The sequence below is a fragment of the Astatotilapia calliptera genome, chromosome 23 (assembly GCF_900246225.1).
Source record: "Astatotilapia calliptera chromosome 23, fAstCal1.2, whole genome shotgun sequence".
Lineage (NCBI taxonomy): Eukaryota > Metazoa > Chordata > Actinopteri > Cichliformes > Cichlidae > Astatotilapia > Astatotilapia calliptera.
In genome coordinates this window covers 41,188,276-41,212,229 of record NC_039323.1, presented here as the reverse complement: position 1 = coordinate 41,212,229, position 23,954 = coordinate 41,188,276, and the positions used below count along the sequence as shown (strand labels likewise).

The following is a 23,954-nucleotide window of genomic DNA, read 5'->3' as shown; positions in this document are numbered from 1 at the left end:
GAAAATACTTTCAAAATATCACATGACCAGGCTTCTGTCAAAACAAGATCAATAAGATAGATGTGAGTTTTAATATTGTTAATTGTACTGATGCTTGTTTAATGTATGTACCTGCTCTGTCGCTCCATGCTAGCGACTCTTAGGTGCTCCCACCGGGAGTTGAGAAGGTTCATTTGCTCTCTGACTTCAGAATCCTCCTCTTCACTCAGGCTTCCTTCCCCCAGCAGGGCAGCACCGGCCCGGAGGACTCGTCCTACACTGCTCTGGTGTGTTGTCAGCTCCACCATATACCCCTGTTATTAAAGAAACAGATGGAAGAATTGCACATGCATATTCACAGTAATTCAACTATTTTTTAATCCTACACAGGTGAGGGGGTACCTCATATTACTATGGCACCTACTGCTTCATCTATTTTTATTGAACACTTAACTGCAATGTGATCCTTCCAGGATATCAGAAGGCAGAATGGTCAGAGTAAGTGAGTGCATCAAAGTCCTAGAAGCTCCCATTCAGTACAGTTAATGCATCGCTTACAGTTAAAGCTAAAAACAGCTGCCCATTGCAAACAGCTACTGCAGGAGACCAGCTGTTTCCATACCAGATATAAAATGCTTACAAACAACAGATTTAAAAACTTTTCCATGCATAAAGTTTTATTACAGTAAGATATCCATATCTCACAGATTTAACTGACGTAACTGCAACTGTTTATTCTGACTGTGGCTTAAACCCTTTTCATATTTCTGCTCTTTGATCACATTTCACAGGCAAAATGTGACGTTGATACCGTAGATTTTTAACGTCCCCCTTCACATCTTATTTTGTGAAACTGTAAAATTATTTTTTTAGCTATTGGATATTCTATGGATTGATGACATCGGAAAATATAGAGGATCAGTGATAATCAATACATTTTCAGCTGCTGTGACACAAATATGAGAGTCCTTTAAAAGAAAAAAGTTTTCTAATCCTGTGCACATGGAATAATAGCTCAGTGTTATTTGGGCATTTCACCTTTAATTATACAGTTCCAAAGATCCAGCTGTACGCAAATGTGTGAAAACATAAAATCCCTTTAGAAACGTAAGACAGTGCAAACATTTTATTACCAGCTGTACTTTAGTTTGTCTAGTGTCCTACACTATATAAACTATTCAAATGCCCATATGACATGTTTTCTATTTCACCATTCACTAACAGCACAGAGAAGGTGTTGTTTAAATATGCCAAAGTTTTCTTTAAACAAACAGTATTATTAAAGCTCTTCATGACCGTGTCCTATTTTTTGGTCACCCTAAACTATTCTGACAAAAGAATTTAAAATTCTATTAACTCTAAAAAATTCACTGGTCAGCTGTGGGAATCCTGAAAATAAGTGTTGAATCTTAAAAAATAATACAATACCTTTATTTAATTTAAAAACCACAATCCAGTAGGATTTCACTAGTCCTACCTCGTGTGTGTGAAACTGCTCCTTAACCTCCTCCACATGGTTGGAGATAGGAGCCTGGCCCTGGAGACCATCTTCAGCGGACAGAAGCCATGTCAAGACCTTAAAAGTTACATTTAATTAACATAACAATAGCATACTTTCTTTTTTTTTCTAAAATAAAGTTTTTTTCTTCTTCTTTATCTTTCATTTTCTCCCTCTAGGGGTTGCTATATCAGATCATCTTCTTCCATCACACCAACCCTCTGCATTTACTCTTTCACTACATGCATGAACTTTCTCTCGGGTCTTCCTCTTTTCCTCCTGCCCGAAAACCTCATTTTTAAACATCATTTGTCCGATTGATCTATCTGCACTATTGGGTTGAAATCAGAACTCTGTACATACAAGTTCTTCTACACTCACTGGCACATGTCTTTATGGACCTTGCTTTGTGCACTGGTGAGCAGTCATGTTGGAACAGGAAATCCTTGCCACAAAGTTGAGAGCATGAAACTGTCCACAGTGTCTTTCACTGAAAATAGGGCGCCGAGTCCATAATCTCCCACCAAACTTGGCACGATGCAGTTAGACAAGAACCGTTCTCCTTGCATCCACCAAACCTCATCTGTCTCATGTGTTGGATTGCAATACAGAGAAGTAGGATTTGTCACTCCAGAAAACACGTTTCCACTGTCCACCGTGCTTTATACTACTCCATCTGACACTTTGCATTGGGCTTGGTGATATAATGCTTGAATACAGCTCCGTAAAGATCTCTACGCACTATTCTTTAGCTAATCTGAAAGCCACATGAAGTATGGAGATCTGTAGCAATCAACTCTGCAGAAAGTTGGCGACCTCTCTGGACTATGTACCTCAGCATCCACTGGAAAATTTAGTAGAGAACAGGTGGCATCCTATCATGGTACCGCAATGAAAGTCACTGATTTCCTGAAAGCAACTCATTCTTCCACAAATGTTTGTAGGAACAGTCTGCATTTAAAATGCACTGCCCGGCGACAGTGTGCCATCGAAGAAACCACACGTTTCTTATACACTGAGAGAGAGATGTCGCATGCAGGAAGGTGGTGACTCACACACAGACACACCCACGCACACACAATATTTGCTTCTGTACATTAAATGTTTTATAAAGTAGATATGAGTCCTTTATCATCACCACATTGTCTTACCTCCTCCAGTGCAGCCTGGTAGCTTTCCAGGCTGGTGGTTCCTGCAGGCAGAGGACTGAGACGCTGCTGCAGCTCCTCTTGGCTGGGATCCAGCAACTAAACAAGGCAGCAACAGGTTAGAGATAACAGGCAGAGACAGAGTCCGATGGTGGAGATGACGTGAGGAGAAACAGAAGAATGGAGGGCACCAGGGTTAAGAAGTAGAGGGGAAAAGAGGACAGACAGAGATGATAAAACAAGCAGAATGTCAAAAATCAGAGGGGTGAGCAGGGAGGGATCGGGACGAGTAGAAAATATTAAAGGCAACATGTGAAAGAAATGTGGGAAACAGAGGCGATAAAGAGAGATAAGGAGAAGCCTCTGAGTGTCAGATATTAATGATGATGATGATGACAAGCAGTTTTAAACTTTCTCCAAACTTAACTCGTCCTCTCTCTCCCCTTATCTCTCTCTGTGCGCTCACTTCTGATCTAGACACCAATAATTCTCTCTTTTTATCTCATCTCAGTGCTGTTTCTCTCACTTCATTCTTCTCTCTGGTAATAAGGTCATACGATGATTCAATAACTGCCAACCACAGTCAATGCTGCCGTCTCTTAATGTCTATTTTGCTTGGATCTGTGTGACGGTAGACACATAAATGTTTAGCCTATCTAACATAAACAAATAAAAGGAGTGTAGGGTAAAAGTGTAAGGGTGTAAGGGTGTAAGGGTACGCTACGGAAGAGGAATTCTGGGCCCACTTTCTTTTTCTAGTGGGCCTAATCCTCTTCTGTAGTAAACCCTACACAATCTCGTTTCTGACTTTTTTATTTTCTATTATTAACTAATTGATAAATTTCTTATATTAGTTGATCCTACCTATGATAGTTATACACTGTTTGCCCAAGTTTTCTTTCTTTTCTGTTTTTAATTATCGTTGCTTTAGCTGTTTTTACTTTTTTGTGTTCTGTAACATACTTTGGAACTATGTTTAGAAACTGCTTCATATTTTAAGTTTTACATTTATTATTAGTCCATCCCCAAAAACAACAAAAGGGGGTGAAAAAAGATCAAATACTCACAGTTGGGTTAAAGATTGAACTGTCAAAATCAGTATGAAATGTTTTGTAGCTTTGTTTTTCTTTTTCTCAAGATGCAAAAACGTCAGTAGAAAAATTGCGTTTTCTATTGTCTATAAAATTATAGTTGTTGATAGCTTGAACAGCCTCTTGATGTCACCTCACAATAAATATGCTTGTAGGTTCACCTACTAGATGTAAAGCTCATGTGACAATTGATTTATTTTCACACAAGATGAAAACAATAAGAAGAGGAAGCTTTAGACGTCTATTTCTGAGTTCAGTCGTGGGTTTGATTTGGTTTAGCTGACTCTGTCTAATGTTCAAAAAAGCTGCATCAGCAAAGTCTCTGAATTGTTGTAACAACCAAAGATAAAGACGAAACTCTATACAACAACGAACCAGCCTTTTTTATTTTTATACTTGTACGCCAAAAAACATGATTTCATTCTACTTGTGCACTTATGGGCCTTTAGTTCTTACACTACAGCAAGAGGAGCAGCATGTGCTCATTTAATCAAATAGCTCCCCTTGACTTTCCAAATATTATTGAATAGAACAGTTTAAGTAGGTATGTCAGCATGACACATCTACTTATCTGCAAGTTAAGCAGATGTGTCAAGAATACTGAATATCTGCAAGTATTGTTGAGCCATTGAATTAAACGATTTATGAGAAAATTGCTACATATAGCTTAACTCCATCCACATGGGTTTGACTTGACACTCAGATGATTTTTTAAACCAAGTACAAGCTTGTTCTAATAAAAGCTTCAAGAGTGCTGAAAGATCAAATAAGTAATTTATCCTTGTGTTTAGTCTGTGCTCTGTCGTGAAAACAACTATCCATCGTCCTGACCAACGCCAGATCCCTCACAAACAAAACGGAGGAGCTTCAATCAGAGATTTACTACAACCGTCCGGGAGTGTTGTCTACTGATTGTAACCGAATCCTGGCTCCATCCAAAAATCCCAGATGCTTCAGAGGAGGTACCAAACTGGTCCTACAGGTCCTACCTCACAACCTAACATTAGCCACAGTTACCATTACCATTACCATTTACAGTTACCATTGTTTACACCCCCCACCCGCCCCACCCTATGCTAACGTTATCTTAGCACTCAAGTGCCTTCAACTTATTATCAGTAAACAGCAGAGAGAGCGCCCAGAGGTCATCTATACTGTTGCTGGGGACTTTAATAAGGCATGTTTGAAACTGAGGTGTCTTACCGGGGGGATAGGACACTGGTCCATGTGTACAGTAACATCGAGCAGGCCTACAAAGCAACACACCTCCCCCACCCAGGACAATCTGACCACCTCTCTCTGCTTCTCGTCCACCCCCTGTCCCTGAGGCTGAGGCACAGTTCTCTGTACAGCACTGCCTGAGCCAACCTGGGCATCAAACAAGCTAAGGAGGCCTACAGCAGGTGGGTAGAGGGCCTCCTCACCTACAACAACCCCCATCAGGTGTCCAAAAAGGCCAATCCTCCAACCCCCAACAGCAGCATCAAAGTAGCAGAGCTCAACACTTTGTTTGCTCGGTTTGAGACCACCCCTGCCTTATACGATGGAGACGAGAGACAGACCGACTTCAGGAGGCACAGACAGGTCCGTTCCCCTCTGATTATAAATGCAGAGCGGGTGGAATCTGTCTCCACCTTCAGTTTCTGGGCACCAAACACCTCTGCTGATCTCACCTGGACCCACAACACCAACACCCAGGTAAAGAACGCCCAGCAGCGACTGCACGTCCTCCATGTCCTGAGGAAAAATAACCTGGACTAGAATGGGCCATCACAGGTGACCCCTTGCACCCCATCACCCGTTTGACCCACTGCCCTGTGGTCAGCGCCTCAGGTGAATCAGGTCCCACACCTCCAGACTCTCAACCAGCTTCTTCTTCTCGCCCTTCTCCCTGTTAACAAACGATCCACCACACCAGACCCCTGCTCACCCACCTCACCACTCTAAGCCATGGTCTGAGTAACCCCCATCACTCTGGCCGCCCACACAGGGACTCCATTCAAATCTAATCCTTTTACTTTGCACTACTTCTAAGAACCTTACAACTTGTTCTCTATTGTGCGCCTTTCTCTTGTTTTGTATATATTCCTCTTGACTGCCAACATTTTCAAAGTTAAGTAAAGTCAACCGCTTTCATCTACAGCACGCTGACAAAGAACTGCGAGCTGTATCACTACTGATTTAAAGTGAAGACACAAACACACAGTTAGCATAGCTTATGACTTGATTTATAAATGATTGAAATTAACACTGATTAGAAAAGTCAATGCATTTCAAATCGTGATTTGCATTGAAAACGTGATGATGTAAACACACCGCAAAACTGTACACTTCAAGTTTTTCTTCGGGTTAAAATTTCAAAACTAAAATTCACATGTTTAATGCATTTTTAAAACATCACAAAAACAAAGAGCATTTTTAAGAAAGGGACACATTCTGGGGAGCAGACAGAACAAAAACCACACATGCAGAGACAGATGGGGAAGTGGCATCAAGTGTTAGTGTGAGACACGGACCTGATCAGTAAAACGCCTCCTCTTTTGCTCGGGCGACTGGACATATGCAGCCTGGGTGTAGGCATAGCTTTTATAGCGAGGCTGAGGGGAGGGGCTCTGCACTCGCCCCTGAGCCACATTCACTGTAATCTGAGAGAGGACAGACAGAAAGGAAAAGACAGAGGCAAGAGAGGAAGAGAGGAAGAGGCAAAAGAATGCAAAAAGGAAAGCGAAAGATCCAAAAGCTAAATTAAATAATTGCTTTACCAAGTTAGTGAAAATGTGCAGCCCTGAAAGAAGTATTCACATTCAGCCACTATTGAATGTTATTAGCACATTAAATAGCTATTAACAGTTGTTATTACTACTGTAATTGTGCTTCAGACTGGGCAAAATCCCACAGGCGAGCTCTGTAAAGCAACCAAGGTATAAGGTAACTCTTGCTTGTCATTTGTATAAATGCATGTCGATTCTGTAATGTTTAAGCACCATGGGAAAACCGCTGTTACTAACTCCTGCCATACATAAAACTGAATTTAATTATTCAGGCTATTATCACTCTACAGCATGTAATAGACCTGGAGGTTCACTACAGATTACTGTGTTAGTGTCATGTTCTTCTTTCCCCGGGTGTAAAAACAAAGATCTCGTCACACAAGCCACGAGCTTTCCCTGAAACTAACCACGCCCAAACTTAACCAAACAGCAGTTTTTAAAAAACATCAATAAATAACCGTCAACAATCTTCATGGTGTCCAGCAATGACTTGTGCCACCTTGCGCCTCGTATAGCTTTGCTTTGCACACTAGCATATGGGAGTAATAATAACTCATTCAGCGCTGAATTCAAAATCTCACAGAAAAATCAAGGCACAACTTTAAAAAAAAAAAACAGTCCAGTGTAGCCTGCCTGGGACAGGATTACCGGAGTGGATCGGGCTGTGGCCAGAGGCAGAGTTCCAGGTTCTACCAATCCCTGGTTCCTGAATCTGGCTTGTGGTACGTGGAACTCCTGGTGGGGAAGGAGTCAGAGCTGGTGTGTGAGGTTGGGAGATATGGACTAAATATAATCAGGCTCACCTCAACATGAAGCTCAGGCTCTGGAAACAATTTCCTGTGAAGAGGGCTTGGACTCTCTTCCACTCTGGACTTGCTATAGGTGAGAGATGGCCATAACGAACACCATGTTCAAGAAGTAGGGTCTTTATCACTGCACATGGCAGTAGGAGACCCTAGGTCACAATCCATGATTGATTTTGTAATCATGTCATCAGATCTGCAGCCAAACGTCTTGGAGGAGCTGATCTGTCAACCGATCACCATCTGCTGGTTAGTTGGATCAGGTGGCAGGGGAAGATGCTGGACAGACCTGGCATACCCAAACATATAGTGAGGTTACGCTGGGAATATCTACCAGAGCCCCAGCCCGTGAGAACTTCATTTCCCACCTCGGCAGAGCTTTGATTGAATTCCAAGGATTTTGGTGAGACCCTGGAACAAGACTTTGAGTTGACCTCAAAGCAAGCTCAGACAACTGAAGAGGGGGAAGACGGTGCTCTGCTGTTTTCAGTGTAGCACGGCCTGTGGATGGAGTCAAGTGGCAGAAGGAATAACTTGAGTGTCTCCCCAATCCTGTAATGGGAGCAGAGGCTAAAGATGGGAGATTTCCTTCCAACCTACGCCAAAGTGCTTGCTTATAGGGGGTCATGTGATTGTTGGGGTTTTCTCTGTTGTTCTTGTATTATTGTAGAGTCTTTATCGTACAATATAAAGCGCCTTCAGGCAACTATTGTTGTGATTTGGCACTATATAAATAAAACTGAACTAAACGGCCTGTATTTATATAGCACTTTACTCATCCCTAAGGACCCCAAAGTGCTTTACACAACCAGTCATCCAATCATTCACACACTGGTGATGGCAGCTACATTGTAGCCACAGCCACCCTGGGGAACACTGACAGAGGCGAGGCTGCCGGACACTGGCGCCACCGGGCCCTCTGACCACCACCAGTAGGCAACGGGTGAAGTGTCTTGCCCAAGGACACAACGACCGAGACTGTCCAAGCCGGGGCTCAAACCGGCAACCTTCCGATTACAAGGCGACCACCCAACTCTTGAGCCACGATCGCCCTAAACTGAATTGAATTGAATTTGACTCAGGTGCTTTCTGGATGCATCCTAAGTTAGGTGTTTCAGGCATGGTTTATTGGGAGGACACGTTGGAGAGATTATATGTAATCCTATCCATATGTAACCCTAACCCAGCTAAGCAGTAGAAAATGGATGAATAATATAATGAATAATAATAATACGATGGTGCTTTTTCTTTAAGAGCTATTGCTAACTTTGTAAAACAAACTATTTTAAGTGATTTTATTTTTTAAGGCACTTTGTCAGTAATCACATTGCCAGAGAACTGTTTGTGGATTTTCCCAGAAATAACTGTTTTTTGTAATCGGCTGTTTCAGACAGTACAACTAAACAGAGGCGTGGCCTAAGCAAAGGGCTGGTTTATGGTAATCAAAACTGCTTATAGTTCCCCTCAACATGTTTGCTGTCCAGGGACATGGTTGTCATGCTCTTGATCAATTTTCACACAAATGTGGGAAACAAAAAATAGTCATACAACCTATAAAAATAGAGTAATGTAACTAGAGCTTTTCTCACCTTAGTACAGCTGGCCAATCATAATGTGAAGTGCCAACATTAGATCATGATTTCTAGAAAGATGCTGAAATATTCCCGTGGCTTATGTTAGTAACCTGGATGGGGAGATTTTAACAGAATTTATGTAATTTGCATAGAAGGCAAATAAGGATCATGAAGTGCAGATATTATTCACACACAGTGGAGGGGATTATTATTTGACTTATCTGCTCCACTGCAGATTGTGTTAGTTCCATTTTAATAGAGAGAGAGAGAGAATTAAATGAAAGTTATACACTGATTTGCACGTCACTGAGTGACAGTAGTATTTGTATAAGGATTTGATCCTTCAACAAGATGTGATTTAGTACTCAATGGAGAAACCCTGGTCACCAGGTTTGCACACATCTAAAGAAGGATTTCTTTAAATTCTTTAGGTCTTTTTTTGGCTGCTGCTTGACAACTCAAAGCTTCAGCTTCCTCCAGAGATTTCCTATGAGGTCTAAAGACTGGCTTAGACTACTTAATTGATGTGCTTCTTCTTTAGCCACACCTTTGTTGCCTTGGTAGTGTGTTTTGGGTCACTGTGATGCTGGTTCTTGTCGCCAATTTCACACTGCATGGCTCAGGCCATTGGCCCCTTAATGCAGTGAAGTCGCCCTTAGCAGAGAAACAGCTCCAAACAGTCACACATCAGGTCATACAGCATGTCTCTTCCATCAAACACAACAGGTCAGGTTGATGCCAAAGAGCTTGATTTTGGACTATAGCACTTTCTGCCACGCTTTCTCTGAATCGATTAAATGCACACTGGCAAACATAAGAGGGGCCTGTACATGTTCCTTGTTGAGCAGTGGGACCCGTGTTCCCAGCTGCATTTAGATCATTAACAAACTCCTCCCATAATGGGCTGATCCATCACCTTTCTCATGCTCATCCTCACCCCATGAGGCATCATGGAGCTCCAATCACTCATACATACTTTACATAGAAATTATGACTATTTTCCTCCTTACAATGTCTATATTTTGTTGCACGATTGGGTTCAGCAATCATCAAGGAAAGAAAGAAAATCTTGTTTTAATCATTTTGCTGTTTCAGATAAAAGAATACGGACAAATCTCAATTAACGGACACAGGCATTAGATAAATAGTATAACAGTATAATAATTATAAGTTGAATTTTTTAAATCACAAATATGTATTTCAAACAATATTTGACCATTTGAAAATTTTTCATTATCTGTTTCTAGTTTTTGCTTTTTCATCTTCATCATCTGCCTCCTCCAGCACTACTCTCACCTTCTCATCTTCAGCTCATCCTCTTCCTCCTCAACTTAAGCCTTCCTCCTGAACTGCAGTTAGGGTTAGGGAACACTCATAATTTGAAACAGTGTCAGTGCTTATTTTGAATAAACAGTGAGATATTAATATGACCAGCAGTTATTCCGGGAAGATCACTCCATTATTGTAGGGTCTACCTTACAATATAAAGCGCCTTGAAGCCACTGTTGATAAATAAAACTGAATTGAACTGAACTGAATTGCAATATGCATGCAATAGGATTCCACTGATCTCAGCTTAATGTAGCCTGAAACATCAGAGCCAGCTGATCTTGTTTCTGACTGATATTTATTTTTCTTTCTTCAAAGATTCTGTCTTAATTCAGAGTTTCCTTTTCATTCAGGTAACAACTGAAAGAATGAAATATATTTTGGGTGATGCTGTGACCGCATCCTCCAGCATGGACAGCAGTTCCCAGGAATTACACAGAACAAGCAGGAGGAAATTAGTGAGCAAAACAACATCTGCTTGCCATGCTGCCTCTGAGACTGCAATCTAGATATCCATCTATCCATTTTATTCCAGTTGTCCTATTCAGTAGGATGGGGGTGCTAGAGCTCATTCCTGCTTCACAGGACGAGAGGCAGGATACATCCTGGACAGGTTGCTAATCTGTCATAGGGCACACAGGGAGACGAGCAACCATTTACTCTCACATTCACACCTATGGTCAACTTAAGGTGAACAAACATAAGGTGAATATGGAAACGCCACACAGAATGGCCTCAGAGTGGATTTGAAGCCAGGACCTTCTTCTTGTGAAAAGACAGTGCTAGCCATTGTACCACCACGCCTCCAATATACATACGCAACAATGAAATGAACTGACCTCCCAGCCCATTGTTCATTCAGTGGGCTGGTTTCACTCATTGTGCAAATGTACTGTTTATAAGGCCGGTGAAACCTGCAGTCAGCTGAGACTGAAGACGTCACCTGCATGAGTGACGAAACGTTTCTCCCACTGAAAACGTCCAGATGAACAGAATCAACCTTTCGGGATCAAATAATCTATATTTAATCTAGAAGTAATTAAAAAGGAAAAGAAAAACTGTAATTGTTTGATGATCGGTGAGGTATATATACATTTATGATGTTTTTAAGAGAGATCTGCTGAGAGACCTCAGTGCTCATAAAAATGTAAGAGCACATTTACATATTTTGAGCATACATGATGTGTACTTATAATGTAAACCGTAAATTTCACACTTCATGAATCTACAAGAACACAAATTAATGCACAACAAATTATGCATGCATTTTCCATTTTTATTAATTACATATTTAATCAATTATCTAATTGTTTAATAATACACTTAAGTAATGAGTTATTTCAAAATGATAAATAATGAAGTAGCATAATTTTTAATGAATTATCTTTCTATTTTCTAGTATTTAAGTAATATTTATTACTATTATTTATTAAGTTTATAAACTTAAAGTTTATTTAAGTTTTGCAAGTTTGGTTATTCACCCTCAATGTTTCACACCACGTCATTTCCTGTTTACTTTTGTGTGTGTCATTGCTGCAACAGGAGTAGCAGTGCTAACAGGTTCAACATAGATCTGACTTTCAGAGTTATCCAAACTTCTTTGTTTAATTCTGCACTTATTACATTACATTCTCATACAGTGCTGATTAAAAGCTATTCAGACAACACTGAAGGATCTCAGTTTCTTCATCTCCTTCAGTTCCAGTATACACAAATAGTTCTGTTGTGAATTTTACAAGCCCACTTTGAGAAGGTGGGATGGCCATGTTAATATTTAGAAGTATATTTTGTACCTGGGTTTAAGAATTCTGTTTCAGAGCTGATAATATAGGCTACTATGCAAATATAACCACACTCATTCAGCTGTATAATGTGCAGTACTGCAGAGTATGGATAATGTGGCAACAACATAGCAATGAACAGCACAGGTGAAGAAGTAGCTTTGAACACCAAGTAAGCATATACAGCTGAGTATCTGCACAACTTCCAGAAATCATAAAACCTCAACACCATCACAGCATTAAGCCGGGAACAGCTGCCATTATATATTCATTGCCACTCTTGGAATTAAATTCCTTACATCTAAAGTCCGCAACCCGTCTGTGTAGCGCTTAAGAGGCACATAGACAAAGAAGTCATCACACATGCATGCTGCAGCAGATTCACTCTCTTGCGAGTAATTATTCTCGAAGATTAAGGATCTTTAAAAGACGGCGACTGGACTGTTTTTTTGAAGATGTTTCATTTCTTATGCATCTGTTGCTAACATGTCGGTGCCAGATACCACAGCACACCATTTGGGATCTAGTGGAGTCCACGCCTCTATGGGCAAAGGTTGGGTTGGCAGCACAAAAGAGACCATTACAATATTAGACAGGTGGTCATCCTGTTATTTCTAATAGGTATATAGCTTTTACAATTCAAACAAATCAAAACACAAATTACCGATATAGTGAAAATCCCAACTATGACTTGACCTTGAGGTTATCGAACATTTTAGTAGCTGCACCAATGTTATCAATTTGAAAATCCTCGGTGACTTCCTTCTTGAGTTATAACATTCACAAGACTTTCAGAAGATTTCAGCGTTGAGGGGTAAAAAGGTAGCATACCTAGCACCCAGCAGCTACAGGACAGTGTGTCATATAGTTATGATTTGCACAAAATATTAGCAACAACCTTAACTGTTTTATCAGACGCTAGTTTAGATCAGACAAATGTCATGTTGCTCATTGTCACGTTTTGTACAAAGCATATCCCATCCTCCTCTCCTGTACATTCACATACTGCCTATTCTAAGTAGGGTTGGGCATATGTAAACATTTTCCAGTCGGCAATCGTCAGTCCAACAATCGTCGATAGGCGATATATTCCAATACCAACAGTAATCATACACGGACTTATGTTACATGCAGCACACATCAGGGGAAGACTCTAGATAAATGCTATGGCTCTGTACCAGATGCATTTATAGCCCTCCCCCCTCTCAGACCGTCACACCGTCCTGCTGGCCCCTGCTTACACCCCAGTCATCAAGAGGATTAAAAAGGTCACCAAAAACATCAAGCAGTGGACAGAGGAAAGTATCCTCACCCTACAAGGATGTTTCAAAGCCAGTGACTGGGACAGCCTTCTTTCTACCTCTGATGACATCGACGAATAAGTCAACACGGTGACATCATACATCTCCTTCTGTGTTGACAACATTATCCCCTCAAAAACAGTCTCCATCTACCCCAACAACAAACCCTGCATCACCAAGGAACTCAAGGAAATCCTTAATAAAAAAAAGAGGATTTTCTTCTGGATAAAAAGGAGGTCAACAGGGAGGTCAAGAGCGCCATAAAAACTGCTAAACTGGAGTATACCACAGGGGACCTCCACTCAGCCTGGCAGGGCCTCAAAACCATGGCCTCTGTGAATACTGTGGTCACCACCCCCAGAACCATCCAGGTGGAGGGGAGCAACCCCTCCTCCCTCCCTGATGACCTCGCTTTCTACACCAGGTTTGAGACGGACAACATCATCCAGCTTGAGGAGTCCAGATCCTCACTCAAACCTGGCAGCTCTGCACTCACCTTCAGGACTGAGGACGTGGTGAGAGCCCTCAGGAGGACCAGGGAGAGGAGCTCACCCGGCCATGACAACATCAGCAGTCGAGTTGTAAGGCACTGTGCAGGGCACGTAGGAAGTGTGTTCTGGACTCTATTTCAACACTTAATTGACAGTCACACCGTCCCCCAGCTGTGGAAACACTCCACAGTCATCCTCATCCCCAAAAGAAACAACCCAAAGTCTCTGAATGATCTTCGTCCTGTGGCCCTCACCTCCCTGGTGATGAAGGCCATGGAGAAGATCATAAAACAGCACATCGTAAGAGCAACTGACCCCCTGATGGACCCTCCAGTTTGCTTACCGTGCACGCAGAGGCGTCGATGATGCAAAACTCTTCATCTTGGACTGCATCCACAAACATCTGGAGCTCCCTGACTCTGCCAGACTTCTGTTTGCTGATTTCTCATCAGCGTTCAACACTCTGCAGCCTCGTATCCTGGCCACCAAACTTTCCATCCGATTTAAAGTTAAAGATAAATAAAGTCTTTCTGATTCTGATTACAATTTTTAACGCTTTCAACCCATCTGGAGCGCAGAAGGAACAAAATTTGGACGATCTGACGAAATGCGTTGGCAGAGACATTTCAGGGATTTTGACTCAGTCTGCGCTCTAGATGGGTTAGTTGTTAGTCATGATGACGGCGCGTTAACGCTGACAGCACTAAAAAAATATAAAGTCGGGAATTTGGGATTTCTTTGGCTTCAAACCAGATGAAAGAGGTAAACCTAAGGATGTAACCAAAGCGGTGTGCCACTTGTGCAGACGTATAGTGCGAGCAAAGTACTCAAACACGCCTGACTTGCAAGAGCATGTACGTGTCAACCATCCGGATGAGTATGCTAGGCTATCAGCAGCTCCTGCAGCTCCATCAACAAGCATTTGGGCGCACTCTGAGGAGGGGGCATTTGCTCGCAGATGAAAGAGGGTGCTGTTAAAACAGCGCTACTATTGTTTTTTTTCTGTTGACCGCTTCTATTAGCTCCATCATTATTAGCAAACTTACTCATGGCCAAATAAATAAATAAATCGCCCTCGTAAAAACTATCGACGACGCTGAGCTAATCCATATATTCGTCAAAAGTCAGGTAATTCTAGCCAGTAGAATGAAGCTTTGTGCACAGAGGTACCAGCATCATGCACTCACAGAGCAGACACTCTCGTTTGCTTGATGGCCTTTTTGGGCATAGCTGCTGAGTTCCACATGCGTGGTTTCAGAGCATTCTCTTTCCCAACGCGTAACATGCCAACGATTTGCCACGTCCCGAGGCGTCTCATAGTAACACAAAAGGTAACCTTCCGCGTCCCTATGATACGTTCCGGACTTTGGATGATGCTCCCTGTGTTTTCCAACTCTAACCCTAACCTTAACCACAACCTTAACTGTATCAGATAGTGCTTTCCCAAGCAAACCATGATGAGAAAGTAAACTAAGTTTACAACAGTTCTCGTGTTTCCAAAGGCGTAACATACTGACGATTTGTCACATAGTGTCGGTATGTTACGTTTTGGGATGAGAACGTGTCTGTGGTTTAGTTAGTCTCACAAGTGTTGGTGTTTAACCTGCTCAGAGAAGCGCTGCTTGGTCTGGATCTGATAGTGTTCCTCTGTTGTCACACGGGTGATATTGGCTGTGGCTGCCTGAGGTAACGTCTCCACCTCTTGGATGGCTTCCATAGAAACACTTTGCGGAAGTACCCGGAAGAGTGACGTCACATACATGATGATACTCTTCTTGTCAGGGTGAGCCACTGCCACATCTGAAAAGAGTGAGAAGAGTGAAGTTTATCCTAAATATCACGAGCCACTTGTGATAAATGTCACCTAATATGACAATAGAGCAAACGTTTCTGGAAAAAAAAGTTCTTCAAGACCGAAAGTTGTCTGACGAGGGTGATATGTCCAAACTATAGATATAAAATAAACTATATTCACGTGTGTTAAAATACGACTGTATTAGATAATTATTTTGGCACAGAAGGAATCTTCACTGGAAGATGAGCCTGGTATGAAAACTACAGATCAAAAGAAAGACCCTTCAGTGAGTTCACCAACTACCTGTCCACTGTTCTGACACTCCTGTCACCATAATGTTTTCATTAGCGATAAACATTGGTGTCCATTGTGTCTGTGTGGCATTCAAACCCTCACCATGGACCCCCTATTGATCCTCTACCTAATCACACAAGCCAGGGTGTGAAACTGGGTGTGGGTCACAATCAGCCAGGGCTTCGGGTGAGCTCATTGTGAAACCTGGCCCCACCCTATCACGTGATTTACTGAGGTCAAATGGCCCAGGATGTGAGTGGGCGTTAAGGCGTCTGGGAAGGATCTCAAAACTGGATTATAGATGGCAGACAGTTGGTGTGGTAAGCTCCGCCCTCTGTTCAAAGATGGTCATTCACAGTGGACATAGATGCTTCTTTCACTCCTCTTTCAAACCAGATGCTTTTCTTTCCAGGCTCTTAAGACTACGATGACCTGGATGATTGAGGTCATAAGTGATGTTTAAGTGATGTTTAGCTCAAAGGCGTCGACATGCCACAAAGCTAAATCCAGTAACCCAGGCTATGTCCACACTAATTTTCTTTAATTTTAACATTCTTTCCTCTCCCGTCCACACTGAGACGGTGTTTTTGCTCATGGAAAACGCAGCGTTTTCATAATGCTCTCGAAAACTCATACATTTCACAACGGTGCTCACAGTGTGGGCAGCAAAAACACAGACTTTCGGCCATTTTCAAATCTATCTGGGCTAGTGTGGATGTAGCCCCAGGTTCAACTACTACCCAGGGGCCATTGCTACATCTTTTCATTCTCTCTTCTTGCTTTCGTGTCTCATTTTCACTGCACTAGCTAATAAAGATGTCCCCCACCCCCCAAAAATGAACAACAAAAAACAAACAAATAAACAAAATAAATAATTAAAAGAGAGCAATTGCTGTGGGGCAAATGAGTGAATCCCATATAAGATACAAAGATGGCACAGTAGTAGGAGAGGAGCAAGAAAAAAGAAAGATGGATGACGATGGAGTGCTAATGAACTGATTGCTGTGGTGATGTTAATAGAATGATGTGTGGAGTGCAGTTAGCTCACAGCTAAGAATAATGAACAGGACCAAGAGGAAATAGTCTGTGCGGCAAGCTTGCCAGGAATGATGTGTGTCATTGCAATTTGTGAGAGAAATAAAGTTAGAGTATGAGTCACACATTTGGCTGTGGAATACTGATTTATCACAGAGAAATCTTATGGTGTTATTGTTTCTCTGAGAAGAATAAACAGTTCCATAAATAATGCCACCATCTGCAAGTGTGTGTATACATCCCTCAGTGGTTTAGACTCTGTAAGTCCAATCTGTGATCTCCACTTTAATCATTTTACCACGGCTCTGCTACATATGTATGCATTTTTATGAGGTATTGTGGGAGTTTGTGTCAGTGTATACTGTACTTTTCAGGTGTGTATAAGCGTAATGTATGTGTGTCTCTATGCCTTGAGGTAATTAAATCTGTCTCAGTAACCTCGCATTATGAAACTGTCATTAGTGTGTATTTAAACAATTCTTCAATTTATTCCTGAAAAAATATTTGATGAAATATTTTCAGAGACTAATATTTATTCCTAACAAATCCTTTCATTTAGTTCGGGACTTTGCTGAGTCCTGAATGAAATGTTCAGAAAAAATCTGAAAACAGTTTGTGGGAACTACATCTAACCAGTATTCCACAGTTTGCTAGTGTTTTTTGGAAAATATGGCTTCCAAGAGATAAAGTTTCCGACCTGAGCTGCATTGCTGCAGCTGGATGTGCTTTAATGGCCAGCTGAAGAAGAGAACAAAGACAACAGTGCAAAACAAATGAAAAGAAAGAGGAATTAGAGAGAAACACAGGTGAGAGAAATACACAAAAGACAAGACAAACAGTGGGAGGAGAAAAAGGAAAAAAGTACTAATGAAATCAAGAACAGGATTATATGCAGGATAAACGCCCTATGAAGGTCTTCATCATATAAATACAGCTCTCAAAATTATCAGCAACGTATAAACTACAGTGATTAAAGTTGAATTCTTTTAGTGCCTTTTTAAAATCACAACAGTGTGCTTTATATGCACAACAAGGAAGTTCAAGGGCTTTTGAAATTCCTTTGAGTAAATATTAAACCAAAGAAAACATTTTCTATGATACTGACAAGAAACCTTTTCAGTGCCAATAAAAGCTAGTCACATCACATACTCTGCAGTAGTGTTCATAATGTGCCTCTTGATCACCACTGAGTGAGCTGACTGTTGACACCTCAGAAGCTGGTAGCATACTCCTCAAAAACAGAAACTGTACATTAAATGGACTGTCTAAGGACTGGAAGTCCACTCACTTTTCTTTTGCCTTGTTCAAGAGTTATCGCATCTACAAGATTTTCACAAATTTGACCTCTGAACTCTGACCTTGAGGCCAAGGTCACTGTGCTTCAAACTCATCCAAGAGTCTTCATAGATGCACATATGGTATCAATATGAAAATACTGACCTCCTTCTTGAGTTATCACATTCACGCGATTTTCATGAAAACTTGATCTCTGAGCTTGAGGTTGTGGTCACTGAGATTCAAACTCAGATTTTTAGTAGATACACCTATGGTATCAATTTGAAGCTCCTACAACCAATGTTCCCTCTAAGCTGCGCGTGAGCAGTTGCGCACTGCTGGCACGTCTCTGCGCACAGAAAATCTGCGTTGCACACAAAACAAATCTCACCTGAATTGAAATTAAAATTAAAACTTTAACAATCCTGTTTTGCAGTGTGAGTCAGTGACTGGCTGCTCCTGTGTGGGATTAGAACGATGTCACCTTATCCCACAGTCCAGCCACTGATGCGATTCACATTCGTATATACGCAGCCAATCAGCGTCGCTGACAGGCTGTGACAGCGTCCTTATGTGCGACACCGGTGTTTTAGCAAAGCGGTTGATGTGGAGTGAAGCCACGTTAATGACAACGTGTACAACCATTGGAGACGTGAGCAGGACAGACGAACAACTGACGGACAAAGTGTGGACTTTATACCAGTTTTTAAATTGTGTTGATCGGCCACGTAAAACCAGAGTTATGATAAAATATCTGCAATGTTTGGTTTTCTTCCTGAATACTGTCGTTGTTTATTTACTGCAGGAAGAAACGGTAAAAACGGCGTTTTAGAAGGAAAACGCTCAAAAGCCTGTGAACAAAAACAAAACTCCCAGCCTTTCCTATTGGTGGAAAAATGTACCATGTGGACCAATCAAAAAACGATATGGCAACATGACCTTTAGTTGTTTAGGGAGGGGGAAGTTTTAGGAGTGACGGCGTGTTTGAGATGTGAGAGATTTGAGACGTTTAGCACAAATCTTGTGTAGTCAGTGTGTAGTTAGTGTGTAGTCAGTGTGTAGTCAGCGTGTAGTTAGCGTGTAGTTAGTGTGTAGTCAGTGTGTAGTCAGTGTGTAGTCAGTGTGTAGTTAGTGTGTAGTCAGCGTGTAGTTAGCGTGTAGTTAGCGTGTAGTCAGTGTGTAGTTAGCGTGTAGTCGGCGTGTAGTTAGTGTGTAGTCAGCGTGTAGTTAGTGTGTAGTTAGTGTGTAGTCAGTGTGTAGTCAGTGTGTGGTCAGTGTGTGGTCAGTGTGTGGTCAGTGTGTAGTCAGTGTGTAGTCAGTGTGTAGTCAGTGTGTAGTTAGCGTGTAGTTAGCGTGTAGTTAGCGTGTAGTGTAGTGAGCGTGTAGTTAGTGTGTAGTCAGTGTGTAGTCAGTGTGTAGTTAGTGTGTAGTTAGTGTGTAGTCAGTGTGTAGTTAGTGTGTAGTTAGTGTGTAGTCAGTGTGTGGTCAGTGTGTGGTCAGTGTGTAGTTAGTGTGTAGTTAGTGTGTAGTCAGTGTGTAGTTAGTGTGTAGTCAGTGTGTAGTTAGCGTGTAGTTAGTGTGTAGTTAGTGTGTAGTGTAGTGAGCGTGTAGTTAGTGTGTAGTTATAGTTAGTGTGTAGTCAGTGTGTGGTCAGTGTGTGGTCAGTGTGTAGTTAGTGTGTAGTTAGTGTGTAGTCAGTGTGTAGTCAGTGTGTGGTCAGTGTGTAGTTAGTGTGTAGTTAGTGTGTAGTCAGTGTGTAGTCAGTGTGTGGTCAGTGTGTAGTTAGTGTGTAGTCAGTGTGTAGTCAGTGTGTGGTCAGTGTGTAGTTAGTGTGTAGTTAGTGTGTAGTCAGTGTGTAGTTAGCGTGTAGTTAGCGTGTAGTTAGTGTGTAGTGTAGTGAGCGTGTAGTTAGTGTGTAGTCAGTGTGTAGTCAGTGTGTAGTCAGTGTGTAGTTAGTTTGTAGTCAGTGTGTAGTCAGCGTGTAGTTAGCGTGTAGTTAGCGTGTAGTTAGCGTGTAGTTAGTGTGTAGTTAGCGTGTAGTCAGTGTGTAGTTAGCGTGTAGTTAGTGTGTAGTTAGTGTGTAGTCAGTGTGTAGTTAGTGTGTAGTCAGCGTGTAGTTAGTGTGTAGTTAGTGTGTAGTCAGTGTGTAGTTAGCGTGTAGTCAGCGTGTAGTTAGCGTGTAGTTAGTGTGTAGTTAGTGTGTAGTTAGTGTGTAGTTAGCGTGTAGTTAGTGTGTAGTTAGTGTGTAGTCAGTGTGTAGTTAGCGTGTAGTTAGTGTGTAGTTAGTGTGTAGTTAGTGTGTAGTTAGTGTGTAGTCAGTGTGTAGTTAGCGTGTAGTCAGTGTGTAGTCAGCGTGTAGTCAGTGTGTAGTTAGTGTGTAGTTAGTGTGTAGTCAGTGTGTAGTTAGCGTGTAGTTAGTGTGTAGTTAGTGTGTAGTCAGTGTGTAGTCAGCGTGTAGTTAGTGTGTAGTCAGTGTGTAGTTAGCGTGTAGTCAGCGTGTAGTCAGTGTGTAGTCAGTGTGTAGTCAGTGTGTAGTTAGTGTGTAGTTAGTGTGTAGTCAGTGTGTAGTGTAGTCAGTAGTGTTGTTGTGTGTCAGAACAATGAGGCGCCTGCTGAGTGTTACAGGTGTTACAGCAGTGACACATCTGCTGCTGTCAGGCCTGCAGGTATCAGGCTGTTGTTCTCCATCATCTCATAGTGGACACAAATTATTTTTGGAGCGGCACAAATAATTTGTGTGGCATCAGATTAGATGCAGAACAGCTGATTGTTCTGTAAATAGTTTGAAATGTTTATTTAAAAAACACCTTGGCTGCATTTTTAGGTAAACAGCTGCAAAAAACTTTGTTGTTTGCATAACTCAGTTACTTTTTTGAAGAAGTAACAAAATAATTAATTACCCAACATTGGTCATTATTTACTGTATTTGCAGACAGAGTTACAGACTCTCTCCCAGACCACAGACTCATCATACAGTCAGAGCTTTATAAATATATAAAAAAAGAAAGTTGTGTTTTCAAAGTTGGAGTTGAAGTTATTTTTACTTCCAGTAGTGTTAACATGCTGCAGGTCATGAACAAGATATTTTAAATATTCATTGTAAGTGGGCTAAAGCAGTTAATTAAAAGTAGTCTAACATAAATGCTGTAATTTGATTATTTTAATAAGCTCAGGGGTTTTGTGTGCTCGCTCAGACACATGAAAAATTAGAGGGAACATTGCTTACACGCCTCATTCTTGAGTTATCACAAACTTGGGTGTCCACTCCGCCCACCTGCCAGAGAGGGAGATGTTAAAACCACAGCGACCTTTTACAGCTGAGGGGTAAAAAGCTGTTGATTATATTTACTAAGTCTATTCATCCATCCATCCATCCCCACATTTACCCTGGGGCCTCCTCCAGATAAAACATGTCAGGAAAACCTCACCCAGGAGGCATTCTTGTCAGATGCCTGAATCACTATGATGATGTGGAGGTACCCTACCCTTTGGAGAAAGCTCATTTCCAAAGCTTGTATCCACAATCTCATTCTTTCAGTGATTATCAAAGTTTGTGATCATAGGTGAGAGTAGGGGTAAATGGGCAGCTTTGCTTTTATGCTCACCTATTACTCACTGGACCAGTGCAGCAACTGCTTCACTGCAGCTACATCCCCAATTCGTCTGTCAGTCTACCTTATCCTTCTTCCCTCACTCATAAACAAGATACTTCAGCTCCTCAATTTGGGGCTTGGACCCGGAGTGGGCACCTTTTCTGCCTGAGGACCACGGCTTCAGACACGTCGCTGCACACCCAGCTATATACCACATTATCCAAAAAAACAAAAAAACAAAACAGAGATGAGATTCTGAGGCCACCAAATGTGGGAGCCTTCTGCCACTTGGTTTTGTCTCGAAATTCTATCGATAAAAATTATGAACAAAATGTTTAAAAGGTACTCTGTATCGTGCATTTGCTATTGGTGAGCTATTAGTTTGCAGTTGACTAGTCTCAAGTTGGCTTCCATTCAATCTGTTTGTGATTTCATGGTAACTGTGATAAACTGGTAATAAATACAAATCCATCTTTTGTAAATGTGTTGCTATCTACATACACAGAAACTCATATTGACTTATATTTAGAGAAGTTCTATCCTATCTTTACTCTAGTATGATTGAGCCATTGAGTATGATTGGGTATTTCATACTAACAATCACCAATAACACAAATGTCTCAAATGTTAATTTTACCCTGTTAGGGATTATAATCTACAGACCGCCAATCATCATCTTCTACCTGCTCCCTTTAGGAGTCGCCACACCAGATCATCTGCCGCCATTTCACCCTCTTCTGTCACAGCAACACTCTGCATGTCCTCCTCTGCTACATACATGAGCCTCCTTTGAGATCCTTTTTTCCTCCTGTCTGTACCCCTATTACTAGAGGTAGGAATCAAGAAAATTGTTCTCTATAAGAACCAGTTCCAGTGATCCAATTCTTGGAATTCTTAGTCTGCTTATCTATCGATCCCGCTTATTGGTTCCAGTTACACTGGAAATAGCTGCATTTTGCTGTTAGCACTTTGGCTCTTTGTAAGCATCTGCACAGACAATATCCTATAATGCTAAGCTAGCCAAGAACCCAGAATGAAAGCTGAGGGAATGCTAACCCCCGCAGGCAGACGCTGAACTTCAACAGGTAACAAACTGATGACGACAAAGTAGAACAGAATCGCTCTGAAGTTTCTTTGTGCTATTTTTTGTGTGATTACCTAAATACTAAGAGAAAGTTAACACGTGTCCTCATTAGAATATGGATTTGTGTTGGTGTGTGGGGCCTCAGGTTTCAGATACTTTACAGAGTAACATGAAAGTAATGTAACAAGTAATATAATGAATTACTTTCTCCTTGGAGTAATTATGTAGTGTACTGCATTACTTTGAGGAAAAGAGTGTTCTTTGTAATATGTGTAATAATTACTTTTTGTGAGTAACGACCACAACGCTGATCACAAAGAAGGGAGATACCTCTAATATGCAAAAACACTTGACTCACAGCATGCAGTTGGTTTACATGAATTTCTTTGCAGTGGCATCATTTTTAAAGTGGAGCCAATGCAAACACAACAAGAATCAATAAGGAATCTAACTGATTAGTGATTTTTATAATGGAATAGAAATCACTGATTAGTGATTTCCATTCCATGGACTGCTAAATTCTTATCAATTCTTATCAATTCCCATGCCTTCTCAATACTGTTCCTGCCCTCATACATGTCCTCTGCCACCCCTGCTGTCCCTATGCAGTACCACGGAGCCTCTCTTGACACCTTGTCATGTGATTTCTCTAGAGGCACAAAGACAGTGAAACTCTTTGTGATCTTCTCTATAGTTTATTCTCTTATCTGGAACATTTTAAGATATCTCGATTGATTACTTTCTGCCTCAGAAGAGATAATGACAGCGACTGTTTTAATAAGCAAACTCACTAATGATCACATTTTTGGAATAATCTTTGACCCAGGCTTTATTCTCTCTAACTTTACCAGACCAGACCATTCCAGCTTTATTTGTAAAGCACTTTAAAAACAACATCAATGGACCTAACTGATGAATAATAAATATGTACAAACAGATAGGAATCAAAAAGCCACAGAACAAGAACAAGTGCCATACTATAAAACAAAATAAAATAAAAAATCAATTAAATAAAATAAACATCCCACATGATGTCAAAGGCCGAGGAAAAGAGATTTAAGAAGGGATTTAAAAACAGACAGAGAAGAGGATTGTCTGAGGTGTAAAGGCAA

At 41.3% G+C, this 23,954-nt stretch overlaps 1 protein-coding gene across 9 annotated transcripts in view; it reads right to left on the bottom strand.

Annotated features, from left to right (window-relative positions):
- dmd (dystrophin) overlaps nt 1-23,954 on the bottom strand; it is a 287,948-nt gene that overhangs the window by 163,697 nt on the left and 100,297 nt on the right. For 8 of the 9 annotated variants that reach the window (XM_026159166.1, XM_026159171.1, XM_026159168.1 and 5 more), the window contains 5 exons: nt 15,370-15,566; nt 6,233-6,361; nt 2,629-2,724; nt 1,457-1,555; nt 112-293 (listed from right to left, as the gene is read on the bottom strand). In XM_026159166.1, the coding sequence (XP_026014951.1) occupies nt 112-293; nt 1,457-1,555; nt 2,629-2,724; nt 6,233-6,361; nt 15,370-15,566 (703 nt within the window). The remainder of the gene's footprint in view (nt 1-111; nt 294-1,456; nt 1,556-2,628; nt 2,725-6,232; nt 6,362-15,369; nt 15,567-23,954) is intronic. The other variant, XM_026159173.1, reaches the window with a different exon arrangement.